We start from the raw sequence: 21,385 nt of genomic DNA, 5'->3' as shown, positions 1-21,385 counted from the left end.
TGTGTTATCTATGTACCCATATTGAAAATCTTAATAAATATTTTATATTAAAAAAAGATTTAAACGAAAACAAAGGGGAAACAGGATAGAACAGGGTTAACAGATAACATTCAACATTGCGTAGCTAAACGTTCAGTCGGGAACCCTTGTGGTTGTGCTTAGATTAAGTATGAGTAATAAGTCATCTTTCCTCTTATGTTACCAATGAAACAATATCAAGTGTTGCTATACTGATGAATGTGGGAGGGGGTTCAAAGTGAAGATAATAATTTATGTTTAGATTTAGATCAATCAGATTGAGACAAATGCTGATGGAAGGGATTGTTCATTTTCTGGAATACTGTTATGAAATTAAACCACACTGGGGGAAAACAATCTATCCACATGCCAACCATAGTTCATTTCTTTATCTCCAAAAGGAGGGCTCTTTCCCAAACTGTTTTGTCTATCGTTGTGTCAGAAAGATCCTTCCAGTGTCTGGTTATGCTGTGTCTCGCTGCTTGTGATAAAGATCTTATTAATTCTTTATTGTGTAAATCCAGATTGTTGTCTTGAAATATTTGATAAAGCTAATTCAGGTTCGACTTCCACTATTTCTGTCAATGTTTTCACAGTGCAATTGCTTCAAGATATTTTATGGGAAGTGATTCATAAACAGAAGAAATTAACAAAATAGATAATGAATAAAACTTGTGGGATTAACATGAAATGCACTCCCCCCTCGGTGATGTTGGGGTGGAAAATACCGTATTTTTTGCTCTATAAGACTCACTTTTCCCCTCCTAAAAAGTAAGGGGAAATGTGTGTGCGTCTTATGGAGCGAATGCAGGCTGCACAGCTATCCCAGAAGCCAGAACAGCAAGAGGGATTGCTGCTTTCACTGCGCAGCGATCCCTCTTGCTGTTCTGGCTTCTGAGATTCAGAATATTTTTTCCCTCTTATTTTCCTCCTCCAAAAACTAGGGGCGTCTTGTGGTCTGGTGTGTCTTATAGAGCAAAAAATACGGTATTCCCCAGGTGTCTGCCACATTCCAGAAATGAGCTCCTATTGAAGAAACATTAGTCTTCCATCTTGAGTCATTGACTAACAACTCTTCCAACAAAAGATATGGTTGCCACAGCCTAGAAGCATTGTTACAACACCAAGATACCAGATGACTGGTGATATCGTAATATAAAATTAATACTGTATAGAACAACAATATAGAGCAGACTTTGGAAGTTGTGTGGACTTCCAAATTAGCCTTTAAAGAAGCACCTGAAATGAAATGGAAGCTTGCTACAAAGCTGTTCATGCAAGCAGGTTACCTAGGAGAGATTGGAATGGAATATGGTTTTCATGCTGGAATGTGGGCATGGATATGGAAGTCACTGACCAGGCAAGTAACATTTTGCAGCTTTGATTTGCTTGAAAAGCACTAGGCAATTTGAGGGGAACTGCTGTGTCTGTTGGCGCTGCAATAAAACTTGCCACCAAAAGACGACTGAAGTCAAAGCAGAAATTTGCAAGTGCCAAAAATTTTTTTTTAATCAATTCTTCCTTTTCAGGAAATAGATTGTGTGGTAAATCTTGTGGGAATGCAGAGCAGTCCCACAGCACACAGCATGATGCATGGATCTGGGAAACCAGCAGCTAAAGTGATTTAGATGGTATAACATGTATAAGAATATTTTACAGTATTTTTCCTTGTATAAGACGATATCTTTTCCTTAGAAATAATAGGCAAAAACTGTGGGTCGTCTTATACACAGATAGTGAGGGGGGACGGGTGATTTGTGGCAGCAGCTAGCAGGAGATTGGCAGCGGCAACTGGGTGTGCGATCGGTTGCTGCGCCAAGGCCTGATGACGATTGGCTGCTGCTGCAGCAATTGGGCGGGCTATTTACGGCAGCGGCAAGGCGTGCATGCAATCAGCTGTGGTTGTGTCGAGTGTGCAGGTGGGCTTTTGGTGGTGAGCGTGCAGATGATTGGTGGCCGCAGCAATGCGTGCAATTTGCATTGGCGGGCAGGGTGGAGAGTGATTGGTGGCGATGGCCCCACCCCAAAAGAAGCTCAACAACTCTGGGCAATCTCTCCCCCCCCCCATTTTTTTGTTGCGGTCCAAAAAAATAGGGGTCGCCTTATACATGGGGGCGTGTTATACACAGAACAATACAGTACTTCCATCATTAAAAGTCAACATGTAGACGTGTCTTGAGGGAAAGGTAGACAAAGATGGAGAGTATTGATAGCCTTAGATAAAGACTGGTGAGCAAGCACCAGAGAGAAAATGGGGGAAAGTTAGGCATACAAATTGGCCCTGTCTGCTGTAACAGGATATCTGGGAAGCGGATATTGTGAATTGTTTCATAATAGAACTGGGCTTTGTAATGACTGCTATCAAGGCCAACAAGGGAAATCTGCAGGTGGAAACTTTTGAGATACCTTCCAAAGATCTACGGGGGTGGAGGGGGAAGAGGAAGAAACTCTTAAGTGTTGAAAGAGGGGATCTGAAAGGGGAGCATTGTTCTAGCACCCAGAGCTGAAAAAATTACTATAAAATGTTTTGGACATTCTCCAGCAGCCCATTGGAATACGGTAAAGATCTGTTCAGACATACAGAAGCAACAGGGAGTTATAGCCCTTCCAACAATACAATCCTGACCATGTCTATACTCAGATGTAAATCCTATTGAATGCAACTGGATTTACTCCTAAGGTAGGTGGAGTGGGGACGTGGGTGGCACTGTCGGTTAAACCACAGAGCCTAGGGCTTGCTGATCAGAAGGTTGGCAGTTTGAATCCCCATGGCGGGGTGAGCTCCCGTTGCTTGGTCCCTGCTCCTGCCAACATAGCAGTTCAAAAGCACGTCAAAGTGCAAGTAGATAAATAGGTACCGCTCCGGAGGGAAGGTAAATGGCGTTTCCGTGCACTGCTCTGGTTCGCCAGAAGCGGCTTAGTCATGCTGGCCTCATGACCCGGAAGCTGTACGCCAGCTCCCTCGGCCAATAAAGCGAGACGAGCGCCACAACCCCAGAGTTGGCCACAACTGGACCTAACGGTCAGGGATCCCTTTACCTTTACCTTAGGTGGAGTTAGGATTGCTGCCATGGCCTTGTGCATAGCACTGTTATAGAGTTTCATATCTTTCAAATGAGAGAACACTGGAAACTCAATCGTCTTTGTAATATTTTCTTCACTGACAATGTTCAAATAGAGCACAGTGGAAGCTAGCAGATTCCTATAAGCAGACAACAAATCTGCTGTTCTCCCATCAGATTTCTAAAGAGAGTCCCTGTACTACAAAGTGGTTCAGTTTCACCAAATGGCAGCTTTTTCTCTCACACGCTTCCCAGTCTGAACTAACCCATTTGCTCCAGATGTTTTCTGATCATACTCCTTGAACTCTCATGAGATGTCTTGTTTTGAAAAGAAATGGTATAAAAAACAGCTTACCGATTATTATAAAAAAAAGCTTTAAATGTCATATTATACCTAAACTCTACAAAGGGCTTGATGATCAATAACTGTTTTGAAGATTACACAGCCATCAAGGCATAGTAAGGTTTTTATCATTCCTGACCTCTTCAGGCAAAACTAAACATTTGTTTTGTTGCTGTAAGCCCTTGTGAACCCCCCTGAGTATAATTTATATCCAAGGAGGGAGTATAAGCTCTAGGAAATAAATAAAACTTAATATATGGATCCACCCGCCATAATCAAAGACATCCCCAACTCAAAACAGCATCAGACATTGCAATTTGATGAACAACTTGTTGGTAGAATCCCTTTGAACTCAGTAAGAATGCAAAACGAGATCTCCCACATAGGTACGTATTCCCCACAATTTTACTCAAGGTTCCATCCAAAAAGCTTAGGCCTGAAAGGCTACCGAAGATGCAAATTTGATGCTGGAAAATCTTTGATCAGGTCTCCTGACTTTTTTTTTTAAAAAAAGAATTTGAATTGAGGCTGAAAGACCACCCCACCCCATGTAATTAGGAAAAATGGCATGGAGGGGCATTAACTATTCCTCTGTGTCATATTCCCAATTTTTGGAAATAGTTTCCCTGAATCTGGGGTACAAAAATATAACCAGACTTGTATTTGCAGATGTGGATTGCAAATGGAAACTTCATTCTTTAAAACCTTCCTCTCCTTGGCCACCACCAAAACTAAACCAGGGGTTAATACAAATTTCACAACTAAATCTCTCTCTCGCTATGCAACTTTACAATGAACTAGGCCAGCACCAGCACTGAAATAGGAAGGACCGGTTCTTTCTACTGAGATAATGGGCTGCATGTCCACTCTAAACCTTCCATTGCACACAGCCCAATCCTATGTACGTTTACTCAGAAATCCCATAAATGGATTCAAAATGGCTAGCTTTTGAGTTAGTGTGCAGCCTTGCAGTGTTTTATTACACAAATGATCATAATGATTATTATTATTCTAGCTGCAAAAAGGCAGGCCCAATACATTTTGCTACCTGAGGCAGAACAGCTACCCTCCTTCTCCAAGCCAAGGTGCAAAGGTGCACAGTACAACCCGAGGTCTGCCAAGTTCATTTTGGCACCTTAACTTAAAGGAAACAAAATTCCCGCAGGTTCCTCTCCTCCTCCCTGGGAGCAAAACTCCAGAAACAATAAGTGAACTAGGCAACCATTTGCTTCCTCTTCTTGCCCTCCCCCCACCCCCAAACCAGTCGCCTCAAGATCTCTCCTCCTCACTCTGCCTAACAGTAGGGCCGGCCCCAAACGCATCCTCGCCAGGCCCCTTTTCGCTCTTGTTTTTATTGCCAGGCTTCCGCACCTCGGGGCTTCCGAGGGAAGCAGCAGACACACTGCCTGCCCTTCTCCCTGCCTGCTGCGGAACAGCTCGGCCTCTCGGACCAAAGCAGGAACACGGAAGCCGCCTAAGCCGCGAGCAGCATCTGCTGCAACCCCTGGCAGGCGCTCCGAAGCCAATGCGCCGGCTGCTGCTGCTGCTGCTGCCCGCCGTTTCCTTGGAGGGAGATGGAGCGCGCGCCCAGCGACCCCTCTCCTCCTCCTCGCCGCCTGCCAGCTGGGCTGGCGGTTGGGAGGGAGCGGGGGAGGGGCCGGGCGGGTGTGGGGAGGGGAGGGGAGGGGGCAGGGCTGCCTGCTGCAGTCACTCTGCTGCCACATGCCCCAGTCCCGGGAGGGAGAGGGAAAAAGAAGGCGCTGCTCCGGCGGAGGGATACAGCGCGCCGTATAAAAAGCGCGCCGCGCAGCCTCACACCTACAGCATTTTTGGCGAAGCGAGGAGGCAGCGAGAGCTGAGAGCAGCCGCCCGCCTTCGGCACCTTCGCCCGTGCACAGACAAGCGCCATCACCAGCCGCAATGGTAGGTAGCTTTGGACCTGCGAAGAGAGGCGCTGATCTAGGCAATCGATAACCTTCCGGGTTGCTTTGGAGCTGGCCTGGAGCACGCGCGGGCTGGCTTCCTTTCGCAGTTTTGCAAAAATGGACGAAGAGCATCTGGATCGGCTTGGGCGCGATGGAGCTGGCCGGCTTGCTTTTCCTTTCTTTCTTCCTTTCCCCCTTTTACTTTCTCGGAAGTTGGTGTTGCGGCGGGATCCTCTTGGCTGCTGCTGGCGGGAGCCTAACCGGAGCCCGGATTCTTCTCACCATGCCGCTCCCGTGCATTGGCTAGCTTCGGCGGCTGCGCCGGGGACTCGGTCAGGCCCGCGTCCCGGAGCTCGGCTGGCGAGCTTGTGTGACTGATCTTCGCGTTGGAGAAGGGGGGGGGCGGCGGGCTGCGGCGCAGCTGGATCGCCGACCCTCTTTGGGCACAGCTGGCCAGGATCGGTGGTCTCTCTCGCCTGCCTTCCCCCACCCCATTCACGGCTGCCTGCGCTGCGGGGTCTTCTCGGATGTCCTGTGGGGGGTGGAGAGGGAGCCCTGACTTGCGCTTTCGCTCCCGACCCTTGATCCTTCTTGCCCAACCCAAATCTTCACCCTCCAACTCAGCCACCCACGCGCCCTCTTCCCAGCTCCGGGGCTCGCTTCCCCTCCGCAGCAAAAGGAAGGGAGGGAAATAAAAGCCCGGGGCTGCGGCCGGTTCCTGTCTTTCAGAGAAGCCGCTTGCCCGGAACTGGCGCGCTCTGCTTTGCCTCGATGCATGATGAATGCAAGCCGGGTTCCTCGCAGTTCGCGCCTCCGGAGGCTGGGTGGGGATGCTGGAGAGGCCACCGATCGCGCGGTTTGGAAAGGCTCGGAGAAGCAGCCGGGGCAGGGACGCTGCTGCCTGCAAAGCGAGACCGGCTTGGCTTCGTTTATTTTCTTTCTGCTTTGCATGCGCTCCGGGGCAGATGGCGGAGCGGGCGGCAGCGTGCGCGGGAGGCGCGCCCTGCTGCCGCTGCCCCCGCCGACACCCCACTCCACGAGTGAGGGAGTGTTTGCGCCCGCGCCTTGCCCGTGGGCAGAGGGTTCCCACGGTGGGGCCTCCGCCTCTCCCGAGGATGGAGGCGGTTGCCTGCGCCTTGCCTGGGGCGCGAGTCTCTCTTCCACCCCCAGCCTCCATCCCCGCACGGGAAAAGGGGTGTTTATGTTTATAGCTTGCTTGTAGTTAGTTGGATGGGTCCCAGAAGAGTCGATGCAGGGCTCCTTCTTTGCAGCTGAGGATGGATCGGGGAGCTGAGCTGAGAAGGGGTCGAAGCTGTCATCCGCGTGGAAAATCGCAAGGGGGAGAGTGGGGAATACAGATTCCGGCGCGGTCTGACTTCCTGGGGACACAAGACCACTTACTGCAGACCAGGGACACCAAAGCACTTGCCTTAGAAAAAGAAAAGGCGCTCCTCGGTTGGACTCTGCAGCCCCGCTAGCGCGCCCTCTCTCCCGGTTCCTTTTCTGCCTGTGCTAATGAGTGAAATGACGACTTTTTATTTTCCCTCCCAGGGTGTATGCCAAGTGCATTAGGCAAGGGTGTGATCTTCAGTGCATGGCATAGCTGTGGCTGCAGATGGGGGCTAGGCTCCCTACCTTAACACAAATATAAAAATCCGAAGATTTCGGAATATATGAGGCTATTGCAGACAGAGATCACCCCTTTCCCCTTGGTGGGTGGGGGAAATTGAAAAAAAATCCAGGCTTGCTAGAAGGAGATGGCAGTTCAGAAGGAAGATGGAAACAATCCTGGTTCCTCCACCAGCTGCACTGCGCAGGGGGGAACATCTGCAGTTATTGCGCTGTTTCTCCTTCTCCCCCACCCCTTTCCCCAAGCCCCTCAAATGCAGCAGTGCTTAAAAAGCCTTGGATGATGGCAGCATTACATCATTTCTCCACCTCTTCTTCCTCTCTGGTCTCCACCCTGACCCCAAGAGGCAGCAAGAGTAGCGGGTGAAAAGCTGGGGTGGTTTTAATAGGGACTCTATTAGTCAGTTTCCTGTAAACCTCAAGGAAGACACTGAAATGCAATTGCTACCTCAGGAGGATTCGGATAAGGTTTAGGTGGGCGTGAGAAGGAAGGGGCATGATCTGCGTACAGGAAAGTGTGTTAGAAGCAAAATTGGCAAGATGGGGGTGCCACAAAAAGGATGGGTCACCGATGGACTTCTGTTGGTGTCAAACAAACAGATTTATTGCTTGTGCAGTAGCTGTTTAAGAGGAAGCCTTTATTCCTCTTTTGCACCATGGAAGCGGACTACTTTCTTTGCCATTTTTTGTTTTGTTTTTCTGTGCAACTTGATTTAACCTTATCCAATGCTGACATGAGGGTCCCTCCCCCCCCCAAGAGCATTTATTAGGTTGTGACCTTTTCATTCAGTCTTTGGCCCTCTCTTTCTTTTTTTCCACGGCGAGACACCAGATATTTGCTGCAATACTGTGACGTCTTGGGGTGTGTGTGTGTGCTCTGGGTGGAAATCTCTGCTTTGGTTTCCTGGAGCGGAGAGGATAAGATTTTGCATGGCCAGATATGAATATGGGCCACGCATGGTGGATCTCCTGCTCCCCCTTCATCCTGTTTAGGAAGGGTGACATCACCAGAACCGACAGTTTTCCTCCTTAATTACTTGAATGGGTGGGGTGGCTGCTTCTAGACAATATTGGCTATCTGGCCATAACCACGGCACTCTGTGTTTTGTGCCTGCCAAAAAATGTTGGCAAACTGGGATGCTGCATAATGTAGCAACTTGCAAGTACAAAACCTAGATTATTATCCTTCACATGTCAGGCAGTGTTTCCTACACTCTTGCTTCTGTTGATTTGCATCATTTTCCCCCACTATTAGGTGTGGCCCTGTTTCCTGTTCTGCATTGCTCTGATATGTTATGTAAATCACTATGTCAACTTGCCTCACTGGAGGGAAATCCAGTGCTGGAGTTCTGGGTGGAGATAGGACAGGGTTTCACTTTTAGGTGCCAGCGACAAATGCTGTGAGTTTTTTGTTTCTTGATTATTATTTTTTAAAGAAAGAATAGAAAAGCCTGCTTTGGGATGACCTTAATTCAATGGCAAGCCACTGCATTGGCAAATCGGGGGTTGCCAACAAAGGCTTGCAAACCGCAGCTGTGTTTTTGACGCATATCTTCAAAGCCCACCCGCAGCAGCTGTGTCTGTCTGAACTGTCTTGGTGGGGTTTGACCCTGGCAAGACACCTATGTGAGGTGGAGGAAGCGGGTTTTCAAGACAACAGGAAGGCAGATTTATTTCTTGGGGGCCCAAGTTAAGCTTTTCTTTCCCTCTTTTGCCAGAGTTCAGTACATAATTTGCACGTCCCATTGAAATTGACAGAGACTTCGTAGTTATTCTAAATGCTGCTTGGGTTGTGCTCTGTACTCTTCAGCACACTGACCTGCTAAAACGCAATCCTGTGTTTGTCTTAAGTAGTGATATCTGAGTATGCAGCTGCCTTAAAATTAAGACTTTATGCAAAAACGGAAAACAAGCTTTTAAATTAGTCCTGAATATGTCTGAAGAAGAAGCACCTGAAGAATTAAGCATTGCTAGATGGCCCACATCATGCATTGCATCATGCTAAGTCTAGCGGCCTCTTGGCTGTAATGAAACCGTGATACGAAATTAATCTGGGTAGGATCTGTTCCTTGATCACTGATGTAGCAGGTCTTGCTTCCCTGTCTTGGCAAGCTACCATTCTGGCTGGGCACCCTGTGCACACTCCTGCTGTGCTGCCTCAATCCTGTTTGTTCTCCCTTTAGCAGACAGAGCGATGATTTGTTGCCAATCGCTTCTGGATGTGCCAAACGTTAACATAACATTATGCCATCTTGCCTCTGAATTGCAATTGCATCTTGTGGTTTTGACTGACATAGCTACAGGTAAAAACAATGTTCTGAAATACTTTTCTATTCTTTACGTAGGCCGATCAGCTGACCGAAGAACAGATTGCTGGTAAGTATCCTAAATGGAGGGAGATGGTTTCTGTTGGCCTAGCAACCTATTCTGAATACAAAAATATTGCAGAACATTCTTGGTGGCTGCTATCGCTTGGCTGTTTCTCAGGATGGTACATTCCTATCTGAGTAGGTTGATTTTTTTTGTTTTTTGTTTTAAAAATGGGCAGGAAAATGTTCCCAACTTTGTACTATGTTTCTTGAACATAATATATCACTTTATTACTGTTGTCATTTAAACATACTGGTTGATCATGCATTCCTTGTCCTCTTCTTGTGCATGATACAATTATATCTGGATCAAGAAAAATGGTTGCAGCCAGTGTTAGTTCTACACAAGAGTAAACCCTTTGATGTGAATAACTTTGGTCCATTAGTGTCAGCGGGTTTACTCTGAGTAGAATTTACTTGGATACAACCCAAGGAGAGAAATAGATGGATTTGTTTGACTCTTTCTGTAAATGTGCAGTAACGAAAATAACAAAATAATCACTTACTTGAAGATAAAATGCCCAGGAGCTGGCAGTTACTCTTGCCAGTTGGTAGTCATGAAATAGGTACTAATTTGAAAGTTCAGATAGGTAGAAGCTACACAAAGCAAGCACAAAATCACTCAAAGTGCATAAGGATCACTCAGTGGAGTACAGGAGACTGGCTTTCCCCAGATCTAATTTGCCAGTTCTTGAGCCCAATTGGCAACTGACAATATTAAATACAGCACATGATGTTGGCTGCATTTGGGCAATCCTCAGACCATGGACTGGAGAACTGCAAATTCCCTTCTCCTCCCACATGGAACTTAATTCCAGGCTTAATTAAACCATAGTTTCTGCTCCGTTTGTGCAGGACTAGGACTAGAGGAAGGCTATTTCATAGTCTTGTGGGCAGTTGCACTGACTACAGCGGCCTTGGTCAACCTGCCACCCTCCCGACATTTCGGACTACAATTCCCATCAGCCCCAACCAGCATAGCTGTTGGTTGGCAGAGGCTGAGCTAGACCAAGTGTGGTCTGTCTTCTTCTTTTCCTCCCCTCTAATCCATTTTCCATCGCTATGCATTTTATTCTTGTCAGCCCCACAAGCTGATGTAGCATGGTGGCTAGAAGACTGAGCTATGATATGAATTTGGATGTCTTTGGTTCAACCCTCACCTCTGCCATGACTTGAAACATTGTTGGATGACGACGCTGACGCTGTTAGGCTGAGATTGCTAGAACCTCTATGCATATTCAGGATCTTTTAAACAGTTATATAGGAAACTGTTTAATATAAAATCAGATAATTAGTCACTTTAGCCTAGTGCTCTGAACAGTAGTGGCTCTCTTTCAGATTCGGGGATTGGCGTCTTTCTCAGCCCTGCTTTGAGATTCCAAGGATCTAGAGTGGATCCTTTTTGTATGCAGAGCATGTGCTCTGCCAATGGGCTTTGGCACTTCTCTAAAAGACCAGATGATGAACTGTTACTAAAGAACATAAGCACCTTTCTGGACCAAGTCGAGAGTCCATCCTGTCCAGAACTTTTTGCAAGAACCCCAGCAACAAAAATTGGCCAGTGGTTCACTAGTAGACCACCATATAACGTCTGCTCACCCCTGGACTAAAACATGGTAGTTCATGCGGTCGGAACCCAAGCATTGTTGGTTTGATGATGTGTGTTTTGTGAGACAGATGCTTTTTAAGATATACTTAATAGTTCCTCCAGCTTGGTACAATTTGCTCCAAGTAATGTAGTATAGTGGCTGAACTCAGAAGCCTGCTATGAGTCTACTTGGGTATACCTCCCCTGCCCTGCTGCCCAATCCCCTGCCCTGCATCATACAGAGATTAGAAACCCATTTGGCTGGGTTGTTCTAAGGATTGTGTTGTACTGAGTACTACGAAAACATTCTTAAAATGTTAAGTATTGTTGTTTAATATCCGTGGTGCAAAGGCCTTTACATAATCATGTCTACCATATCTTGAGTTCAACCCCTGGTCTTAATCAAAGACAACGTTAGTTTTTTAAAAAAGAAAGAAAGATGATTTTTGTTTTGTTTGAAGACTTAAGAGCTCAGTGTTAATTGACAGCTTGTCTCACCATAAAGACAATTCCTGTTCATCAGTTACAGAAAACTGGACTTACTGACTTGAACATTTTGGTTTGGGACGTGAGAGACTTTTTGGGTTCAAATCTCCATTTGGCCATGATTGCTTATAAGGTTCTCCGCTGTCTTTCAACCTGACAGGCTTTGGGTTTGAGGTGGGTGTTGTGAAATTACTTTTAACGCACACTCTCTGTGCTGCATTGTATGCTGAAGAATTATGCTGGCTGGTTAAAGAAATAAATTGTGGTTAATGTGCTGCAGTTCATAACAATGGGGAGCTTGTATTATTTGAACAACTGACATGAACTAGGGGAGGAAAAAAAGATGTTAACCCGAGAGACATTGACTCTGAACAGAGGTTGCTAATGGTTACAGAAGGAGTTTGGCATAACTGTGCCCTGGTTACCACATAACACTAGGCTATGGCTTGTAGTCAGTTTGAATGTGTGAGCCCAGCCAAGCAGACTAACCACGATCTGCTGTCAGCCAACAAATGACAGTGGTTTGTTGTTGTCTTACAAACTATAGCTTGTTTTTAAGTTTTGGTTTGGACCCAGCAGCTTTGTTTGACCCTGTTTTTTGGCTGCCCCACCTCAGATCCTTACCAACCTACAAAGGGATGAGACATGAGCTGCTGAGAAACAAACCAAACCTTAGAGAAACATCTATGAAGCCACTTCAGTTGAATAAACTTTGATTAAAACAAACCACGGGTTAGTGTTATGTGCAAACACTGCCATTGGAAATTTACTCTTTCTGCCTAGCAGTCTGTAATGCCATAACTGTTTTTTTCACACCTGTATCCCACCTTCCCCAAGTTACTCAGAACATGGGAGTTAGTTGCACAGCACCCATATAACGTAGGTCAGGCTGAGAGAGGGAGATTGGTCCAAGTAAGCTTCATGGCTGTGTGGGGTTTTTGAAACCCCAGTCTGGTGCCCTCCTTTTTTTGGACTACCATCATCATTGGCCATGCTGTCTGATTGGAATTGTATTGCAAAACCTCTGGAGGCTGCCATGTTGGGACAGGCTACAACCCACGTTGGCTCTCATTTACTCCCAACAACAAACAGCATCCCTAGGACAAGCAAATTGATACTTCCAAGTAAGGTATTAAAACAGTTTTATGCAGTGTTGGTGTCCAGTATGTAGGTCTGTATATTCTCAATCAGATTTGCATATGTAAATTATCAACAAGGTGGAACGTGGTCTTAATTTGTCTGTGGGGATCATTGCTTGAACCAAACAGTTTACAGCTGATAATGCCCTTCATGTCAGTCACGGTGCTAAATTGCGACGGGTCTTTTTTCTGTCCTCCAGAGTTCAAGGAAGCCTTCTCTCTATTTGACAAAGATGGTGATGGCACCATCACAACAAAAGAACTTGGGACAGTCATGAGGTCGCTGGGTCAAAACCCAACAGAAGCAGAGCTACAAGACATGATCAATGAGGTAGATGCTGATGGTAAGCATTTTGAAGAGGTGAACTTCTTACCATTGCTGCATGAACATAGCGCCTCAATTTTGGAAATGCTTAGTTGTAGAAATCCTTTTAAACACTGGCTTTCTTGTTCAAAATGCTTTTAAGCTCCTGATAAGTACAGCCATGACTTAATAAATGGTTATTCATACATAAATCATGGTGGCATTTTAGGTGAACAGGTATATGGATATATATATATGTCCACTGGGAATTTCTCTCTTTTTAGGTTGGCTCAAAGTAAAATATAGTGGTACCGTTACTTTTCTTGGTACTGTCCAGATCAGGTGACATATTAGTACTCCTCTATTCTTCTTTGGTCAGACCTCATCCAGAATTCTGCGTCTAGTTCTTGGTCCTGCAGTTTAAGAAGGATATATAGTAAATATAATTTACCTGGAGGAGAGTGACAAAAAGTTGGTGAGTTTCCTGGAGAGGAAGTTTTGGTTGGCTACTGTGAGAATAGGATGCTGAACTAAATGGGCCATTGGCCTGATCCATCAGGATAAGAAGTTCTGTGAGGAAAGGTGGAATGAGTTGAATTTGTTTAGTCCAAAGCAGGGGGTGGTGGTTAACCTGTGCTTCTCCATATGTTGCTTGACTCCAATTGCCAGGGATGATCGGAGTTGCAGTCCAGCCAAAATTGGGAGGGCCAAAGGTCTAGAGCAGGCACGTCCCTGGCTGGCTTTCTCCGGCCTCTATGGCAGTTTATTTATTGGGGGTCAAATCCTTTGTAAAAAAAGCTCAACAACTTTGGCTCTCACACATGTTCACTTCATCAAATCTGGCCCTCTTTTGAAAAAAGTTTGGGCACCCCTCATCTAGAGTAAAGGAAGAAATGAATGATGAAACAAATTTGTTTCTTGCTGCTCCAGAAGTTTGGAACTGAACCTGTGAATTCAGATGGCAAGAATAACTTCCCAATGTTATTATTTAATTTCTATACCACTTAATATATTAAGAATATCTCTTTAAGTGGTGTAGAAAAAACTAAAGCAATAACAGAAAATTTAAAACAAAATATTACAAAAGCATGCAGTTTCATATAAAATGTTACATTAATATAAAGTTACTAATATATATAAATCAACTCATTCTCCTTCTGACATACCTTCCCTCTCAGCTTTCGAATTCTCACCCAAGGCCCAAACAAACTCTCAGCTCACCCACAAAAGTCTCACAATGAGAAGAGTTCCTAGAAACAGCAGGCACCATCCTGGTCTCTCACTCTAGATTTGCATTTTATGGGCAGGCCCAAGGTGGATGGTACTTCCTCAGGCTGCCCGCAGCTATGTCCCATTCAGCTGCACTCTTCACGCTCAGTTCAGGTGCAGCAGGTTTGTTCAGTTTCCCAAGGGATCCAAATAATGGGAAAAGAGCCCCCTTCCTCTCACAGCTCTTTCTTCAGCCTGTGTTCTCTACATCCAACGGGATGAGTTGATTGACAGTGGGGCAGGCTCTCCTTTCCTAATAGTTTTTTAAGCAGAGGCTGGATGACTACCTATGAGGAATGCTGTAGACCATAGACTCCCTTTGATGTCCCTTCCAATGCTTATGATTTGAAGAGCCATCCAGCTTCCTGGCACCTACTCTATGATCCTCTAGTCTCAGCCTCCTAAAAAGAAACGCCTGGAAGGAGGGGAACCAAAAATATATGAAAAATTCCTCCTGAACAAGTCCATGTTGAAACCACATGGGTGTTGTGCAAGAACTTAGTGACTAAGATCCCAGATGGTATCACAGAGGCTAATTGGAGGTGATCCCAGATGCCTTATTATGTGCTAATGTCTCGTATGTTCTTAATCACGGGTCCCCAACCTTCCTGGGCCAGGGGCCCGCCTGGAAAATCTAAGACTGTTAATGCGCACCACAAATACCCATTTCACAGGAGAAAAACTGGCTGCATTCAGAACCTTGTTGCAATACAGTTATACCCCTCCAGCGGCAAAAAGCAGGCAGTTCCTCCCCTGCTACTTCCAACTAATAAAACAATAATGCTGGAGGGGTATCACAGAATTCTAGAGTTGGAAGGGACCACGAGGATCATCTAGTCCAACCCTCAGCAGTCCAGGAATATTTCACTCAACGTGGGGCTCAAACCCATGACCCTGAGATGAGTCTCATGCTCTTTACAACTGAGCTATCCCTCAGGATATCCCTTGTGGGTAGCAGTGAAGGTGTGTGAGGGTGACATGATGCCCAAGAGTATATGTTAGCAACTCCAGTTCCAAGTATTATAACTGATATGTATATTGTGAATATATATATATATATATATATATATATATATATATATATTAAACATTCTGCTGGTGTTACACATACTGTATTTTAAAGTTTATTTTTAAAGAGGTTTTTTGTCCTGCTATCGACACCATAAACAGATTATCCATTCCTAACATTTGACTAACACATCTTATCCCCAATGAGATTCAACAACAACCATTATTTAAGAAATGGTTCAGTTGGCATCAATTCTACTAAAAAGAGTAGAGCTTAATTTGAGGGAATTTCTTGGGATTTTGTGGGCCTGTTCAGCAAATTGCTGTTGAAAGCATGGAGCGTGTTAAGTTCAGGTGCTAAGCGAAATGGTCACAGTATTGCCCCTTTTTAAGGTCAACCAAAGAACATGTACCTATTTCTGAGGGTTGGCAATAGAATTGTTGCCCGCTTCTGTGTTCTGTTGAACATCATGAGAGCCTGCTTGGTGAGGCCATTGGCCCATCTAGTCCTGCATTCTCTTCTCACTGTTGCCAACCAGATGCCTGTGGGAAACCTGGAAGCAGGATCTGAATGCAAGATTTTAATAGTAGAGATGGAAGCTATCGCTTCTGACTCTAAAACTGATTGGAGCTTATAGGAGTGCCCCTAGTGGGCAGGAGGTGACAGCGCTAGAGAGTTTATTTGTTGGCATTGTATTCTCCAAACAGTAGCTCAATTCAAAATGCATTGTAACACCTCTTAAACAATCTTAAAGAGTCCTTTTGGAGATGCCCAGCTTCTTACATGTCTAGTTCAATACCTGGTCTTTCAACGGACACGGTAAGCTGTAAAGCCCTCACAGCACTTCTAAGTAGTGTCTGTATATTGAATACACCAGCTACCAACTTGACCCGCAGTAGTGATACAATGAGAAGAATTAAGAGTAGCTCCAAGTTTGCTGGAGTTTCGGGTTGTAATGGCAGTCCAGAGAAGAATCCTCTTGGATGGTGAACCAACTGCAAAGGATGCTAAATCAAGTTAGGCTGGTCTCATTCACATATATTAACAGAACAACCATGCTTTTAGGACAGGGATGTGGAGCCTCAGGACCAGGGGCTGAGTGCAGTTCTCTAGATCTTTTTGTCTGTCCCTCAAGTCTCTCCCTAGTCCCGCCCCTTCTCTCCAGGGCGCACCCTCTTTGCACCCTCCTTGAGTGCTTTTGCCTAGTTAGAATGGGTCCTTGGACTCTGATAATTCTGCTTGCTTTCCTGGATGAAAGATAGAGAGGGCTGTGTGTGTGTGTGTGTGTGTGTGTGTGTGTGTGACAGACAACAGGCCTTTGGTACAGAGGTAAAATGAACATCCATTGCTCTGCCCACTTTTGCTTCTGGCCTTACCCTATTCTGGTCCATGGCTCACTGGAAGACTGCGCAATAAGGAATGTTGTGTTCAGGCTGAAAAAATGTTCCCCACCCCTGTTCCTGGTAAACAAGTTGAGATTTGTTAACTTTGAAAGCAAACTCTGTTGTCATAAAAGGAAAAGGAGTGTGTTTGCCATTTTTTAATAAAGTTTTTTAAAATAAGTTTTGCTATAATTTATTCTCTTCTCACCACCACCCCATTTTTATTTTAAAGGCAATGGCACTATTGACTTCCCCGAGTTCTTGACCATGATGGCCCGAAAAATGAAGGACACAGACAGCGAGGAAGAAATTCGTGAGGCATTCAGAGTCTTTGACAAGGTATATTTTGGAGGCATTAACTGGGTGTTTGGGATGTCTGAGTTGTTGGTTTGGTTACAGCAAAAATAAGGAGTTTTCTCAGTTGCTGAATGCAGTTGAAAAATACACACAGAGAGAGACACACACACACACACACACAGAGAGAGAGAGACCCTTATGAGGTTCAGTATACATCAATGGCTTTTTATGTAGAAGGCCATAATCAAATTTCTACAGGGCCACTTACTTGGTGTAATTTACCAAGCCAGCTTTTTTGGGGAACGATAAAATGACTGTGTACCAAACTCATTACAGACAAGGGCAACTGCAAGGGCAAAAGGCATTCTGGAGAGCTTGAAGGAGGACATCTTCACACAACCATTTTGAGATGGGCATCTACAAAAATATAGAACGTGACAAATGTCAGACCACCAGGGTTGGCTGATGTTTCATGAGCACACGCTCTGTGGCAAATTGTTCGGTTTGTTGCTCTGTAATGTGTGAAATGACTCTTCCCCTTAGACTCAGCTGAATTCTAAGTAAGGGAAGAGGAAAGCATGTTGTGTCAGTATTTATCCCATTGAATGAGGTTACTTTGAGAGGGGGTAATTTCCCCATGGATGCCCCGTGGAGGGTTGTGGCTATGTAAACAACTGAGGCCTGGTCTCCCTGGCCTAAATTTGAACATCTGGTCCCCACTGCATGTAGTGCCAGTCCTGGAGCAAATTCCCCTGTATCGATGTATTAAAGGCTCTTCCCAAATCACGTCTGAAATAGGCCGTTGACTTAACAATGCAAATTTGCCCCGATTTTTTAGTAATTTTTTTTAAAAAACCCAACACTCTGGACTTCTTTGTATTGTTGGTATACCAGATATCATCAATTACAGGGTTCTGGCTTAAATAAAATGTCCTGCTAAATAGAGGGCAAAAATCTGAGGAACTACATGATTAGTGCCATATATACCCAGCAGGACTTCTGGATCATGTTTTTTTTTTTTAAATAGCAGTTTACCATGCTACATGAATCCTGTTTTAAAAACAAGTTCAGGGGATTTCAAAAGTGGTTAGTGATGCCATTGGCTTGTGGCTGACATTCAAAAAGAAAAATATTAAGTCTTTGTGAATATCCTGAAGCTGATTGTGTGAGCCAAATTGGGATGTGACCCCAATACTTTCAGGGTTATTTGCTTCCATGATCTTATTCTGTCACACTCTTGATTTGTTCCCTGTGAATGGGAGTTGTGGGAAATATTTCACTGCTCCCAGCTTTTACTAGTTATCGGACTTGCCTGTAGTTTGGAGTGGGGAGTGGGAACCTCCCACCAAATGAAGCAAAACAATAATCCCAGCAGCTTCCCTTGCATCAAAGAGTTTTGTTAAATGATTATTCAAGGGCTTTCTTGACATTTCTTAAGTGGTTCCATACTAGAGATAGCTCCATAAGGCAGGCATAGAGGTTGTGGACAGAATCATTGATGTTAAATCTTGTTTCCTAAAGAACTGTTCCACCAAGGTAACAAAAATAAGCGGCTTGAGGACTGCAGCCTGTTGAGTCAGACTTCAGTTGCTTAGTTCCTTGGATGAAAAGTGGGATAGGAATGTAGTAGGAGTAGGAGTAATAATCATAATCACCATTTACCTCTTCTCAGGCTATCATTTTAGAAGGTAGAATTGCATTGCTCTCTAGCTGTGCAACCTTAAGTGGGCAAACCTTACTTAGGAATAAGGGCAATCAAAGTGGAACTTGCATGCACAACACATGCACAAGCCATCAAATTCTTGCCCTAAAGCATAGGCAGGTCAGGCTGTATGTCCATCCCACCTACGATATAGGTTCTAGGCTGGCTTGAGAAGTTCAGAGTGGGTGACAACCTCTACTGGGTTTTTAAAAAAATCTTTACTGTAATCTCAATCCCTTGTCACTTGTCTTTCCAGGATGGCAATGGTTACATCAGTGCGGCAGAACTACGTCATGTTATGACAAACTTAGGAGAGAAGCTAACGGATGAAGAAGTAGACGAAATGATCAGAGAAGCAGATATTGATGGAGATGGACAAGTCAACTATGAAGGTGAGGTGTGGTTTCCTCTGTAGCTATTTATTAGCATTGTGCAGGCATAAGGAACACAGGGCCTTCCAGATGTTGTGGGATGTCAACTCTTGTCTACCTTAGCCAGCATGGCAAGTTGGAGGTGAGGGAAGTTGTGGACAAGCAATAGCTGGAGGACCAGTGATTCCCCATCGATGCCCTAGAACAGTGTTTCTCAAACCTGGGTCTCCAGATCAGTTTGGACTACAATTCCCATCATCCCTGACCACTGGTCCCGCTAGCTAAGGATGATGGGAGTTGTAGTCCAGCAACAGCTAGAGACCCAGATTTGGGAAACCCTGCCCTACTAGAAGCTGTAGGTTGCTACTTTCCTTGCTTGTCCCATAATTTCAGTGTTTGCCAAAAGCTATTTATAGTACTTGCTTTCAAAATGCATTAAAAGTAGTGGGATTTCTTTTGTCTCTTTCAGAATTCGTACAGATGATGACTGCAAAATGAAGAGACTTCCTTTCACCTTTTTTTTTCCTCTAGAAGAATCAAATTGAATCTTTTACTTACCTCTTGCAAAAAAAATAATAATGTTCATTTATTCATTCTGTTTCTGTATAGCAAAACTGAATGTCAAAATACCTTCTGTCCACAAACTGCATGTAATGGTTGGTGGTCCTGTTCCCAAAAAAGATCGAGTTAAACTTATCAGTTTTTTCCAATATAAATAATTGTACTACCTTTTAAAAATAAGAAAGCACTTAGTGAACTCCTCAAAGTTCCATTTGCTAATGACTATTACACTGTTTGGGCTGGCCAGTTTTTCATGCATGCAGCTTGACAATTGAGCACAGTCAGACGTTTGTATTAAAACAGTTTTAAAAAAAAAGAGAGGGAAAAAAACACCAAATCTTTAAAAAAAAAAAATCATCCACTCTTTTGTCAAAAGTGGATTCTAGCTCAATTTGCAGTTATAAAATTGTCATAGCTGGTTTATTTTCAAATTGGTCTATACCTCAGGATGGTATGCAGCAAAAATAGTTGAAGGATGCAAAACGTTTAGAAGGAACCCCCCCCCCCAAGGTGGAAAAGATTATCCTGTATGTAGAAGCAGTGTCCCTCCCCCCCCCCCACCCCCAAATGCAGCGGAGGTTATGGGTGGCATGTCTGTGTTAACATTGGTTTTAATATTGTCTGCATTGCACTATTGTGAAACGGGTGTTGGGCTGTTACCGTTCACAAAACTTTTATTTTTTATTTAAAAAAAAAGAGAACCTCCATCAAGGGGCGGGAGCATTTTTTTGGACACACAACACACTCTCTCTCACTCTCTCTCTCTCTCTCTCTCTCTCTCTCTCTCTCTCTCTCTCTCTCTCTCTTTCTTTCTCTCTTTCTCTCTTTTGCATTTTTAAAAAACCTTCCGTAATGAGACTTGGAGCTGGCGGGGTAGCCTGTGGACTTCAGCACAACTATCAACATCGCTGTTCAAGATATTACAGTTATGTCCATTCCAAGTTGTAAATGCTAGTCTTTTTTTCCAATAAAAGACCATTAACTTAAAGGTGGTGTTACATGCTTCGTAAAAGCCGAAACTATATATCTATATACGTACATATATATATATAAATAAATACATAAATATATATATATACAATTTGAGAGACGAAACCAAAAAATTTAAATAAAGAAGGCAGTAGGAAGGGGAAATAAATGTGTTCTGTGAATGACTTGCTGCTAAATTATAATGCACATGTATGCAATAACTTAACCCGTTTAACGTTTCTTCAAGATGGCAAGAACTGACCTCTTGTAACCCAAGACCTTTGCTATAAATAAATGAACTTGTGCTTGCCTTTCATATTTATGACAATCTTAATTCAGTGGCTCACAAAACTGGCTTGATTCTAACTCAGCGTTCTGTAGTCTGCAGGGAAATGGCACTGTTTTTTCTCCTGTCGTCTGTTTAGCTGGAATGCTGGGATATATATATATATATATATATATATATATATATATATATATATGCTTTCGTAGATTTTCACGGGTACAGGAATGCAGGTTTTGGTGTCCTCGGGTGTCTTCCCGTGTAAAAGTTGGGGTGTCTAGGCGACGTTTCGACGAGGTCTCACTCGTCATCTTCAGGCTGGTGCTTTCGGCTTCTTGTTACTGGAACAGAGCAGTAACAAGAAGCCGAAAGCACCAGCCTGAAGATGACGAGTGAGACCTCGTCGAAACGTCGCCTAGACACCCCAACTTTTACACGGGAAGACACCCGAGGACACCAAAACCTGCATATATATATATATATATATATATATATATATATATGGGCATTTTTGAGGGTGTCCCGCCTCCACACACAAAAATAAAAATAAAATGAAAAATTACTAACCACTCATCCTGTTGGGAGATGCATGGAAGCAAGTTATCAAGCATGATTAAGAATTTGGGTGAGGGTGGAAATGGGGAACAGGCAGAACAGCTTTCAACATGGGAGTCCAACA

At 44.4% G+C, this 21,385-nt stretch overlaps 1 protein-coding gene across 1 annotated transcript; it reads left to right on the top strand.

The window, feature by feature from the left end:
- The first annotated feature begins 5,220 nt into the window (after nt 1-5,220).
- CALM1 (calmodulin 1) lies at nt 5,221-20,739 on the top strand. The gene is made up of 6 exons (XM_081916069.1): nt 5,221-5,346; nt 9,323-9,353; nt 12,760-12,903; nt 16,756-16,862; nt 18,779-18,914; nt 19,363-20,739. Exons 1-6 carry the CDS (start codon nt 5,344-5,346, stop codon nt 19,389-19,391), a joined length of 450 nt encoding a protein of 149 aa, XP_081772195.1. The 5' UTR covers nt 5,221-5,343; the 3' UTR covers nt 19,392-20,739.
- The last annotated feature ends 646 nt before the right edge of the window (nt 20,740-21,385 follow it).

Source organism: Podarcis melisellensis, assembly GCF_964234715.1.
Source record: "Podarcis melisellensis genome assembly, chromosome: 1".
Taxonomy (NCBI): Eukaryota; Metazoa; Chordata; class Lepidosauria; order Squamata; family Lacertidae; genus Podarcis; species Podarcis melisellensis.
Note: the sequence above shows the minus strand (reverse complement) of the source record. Positions and strands in the feature narration are given on the sequence as shown.

What these genes read in the sequence shown, in the direction of transcription:
- CALM1 (XM_081916069.1), top strand. An exon ending in CAATGAGGTAGATGCTGATG is followed by an intron (nt 12,904 to 16,755) that starts GTAAGCATTTTG and finishes TTTATTTTAAAG; the next exon opens with GCAATGGCACTATTGACTTC. An exon ending in CATTCAGAGTCTTTGACAAG is followed by an intron (nt 16,863 to 18,778) that starts GTATATTTTGGA and finishes TTGTCTTTCCAG; the next exon opens with GATGGCAATGGTTACATCAG.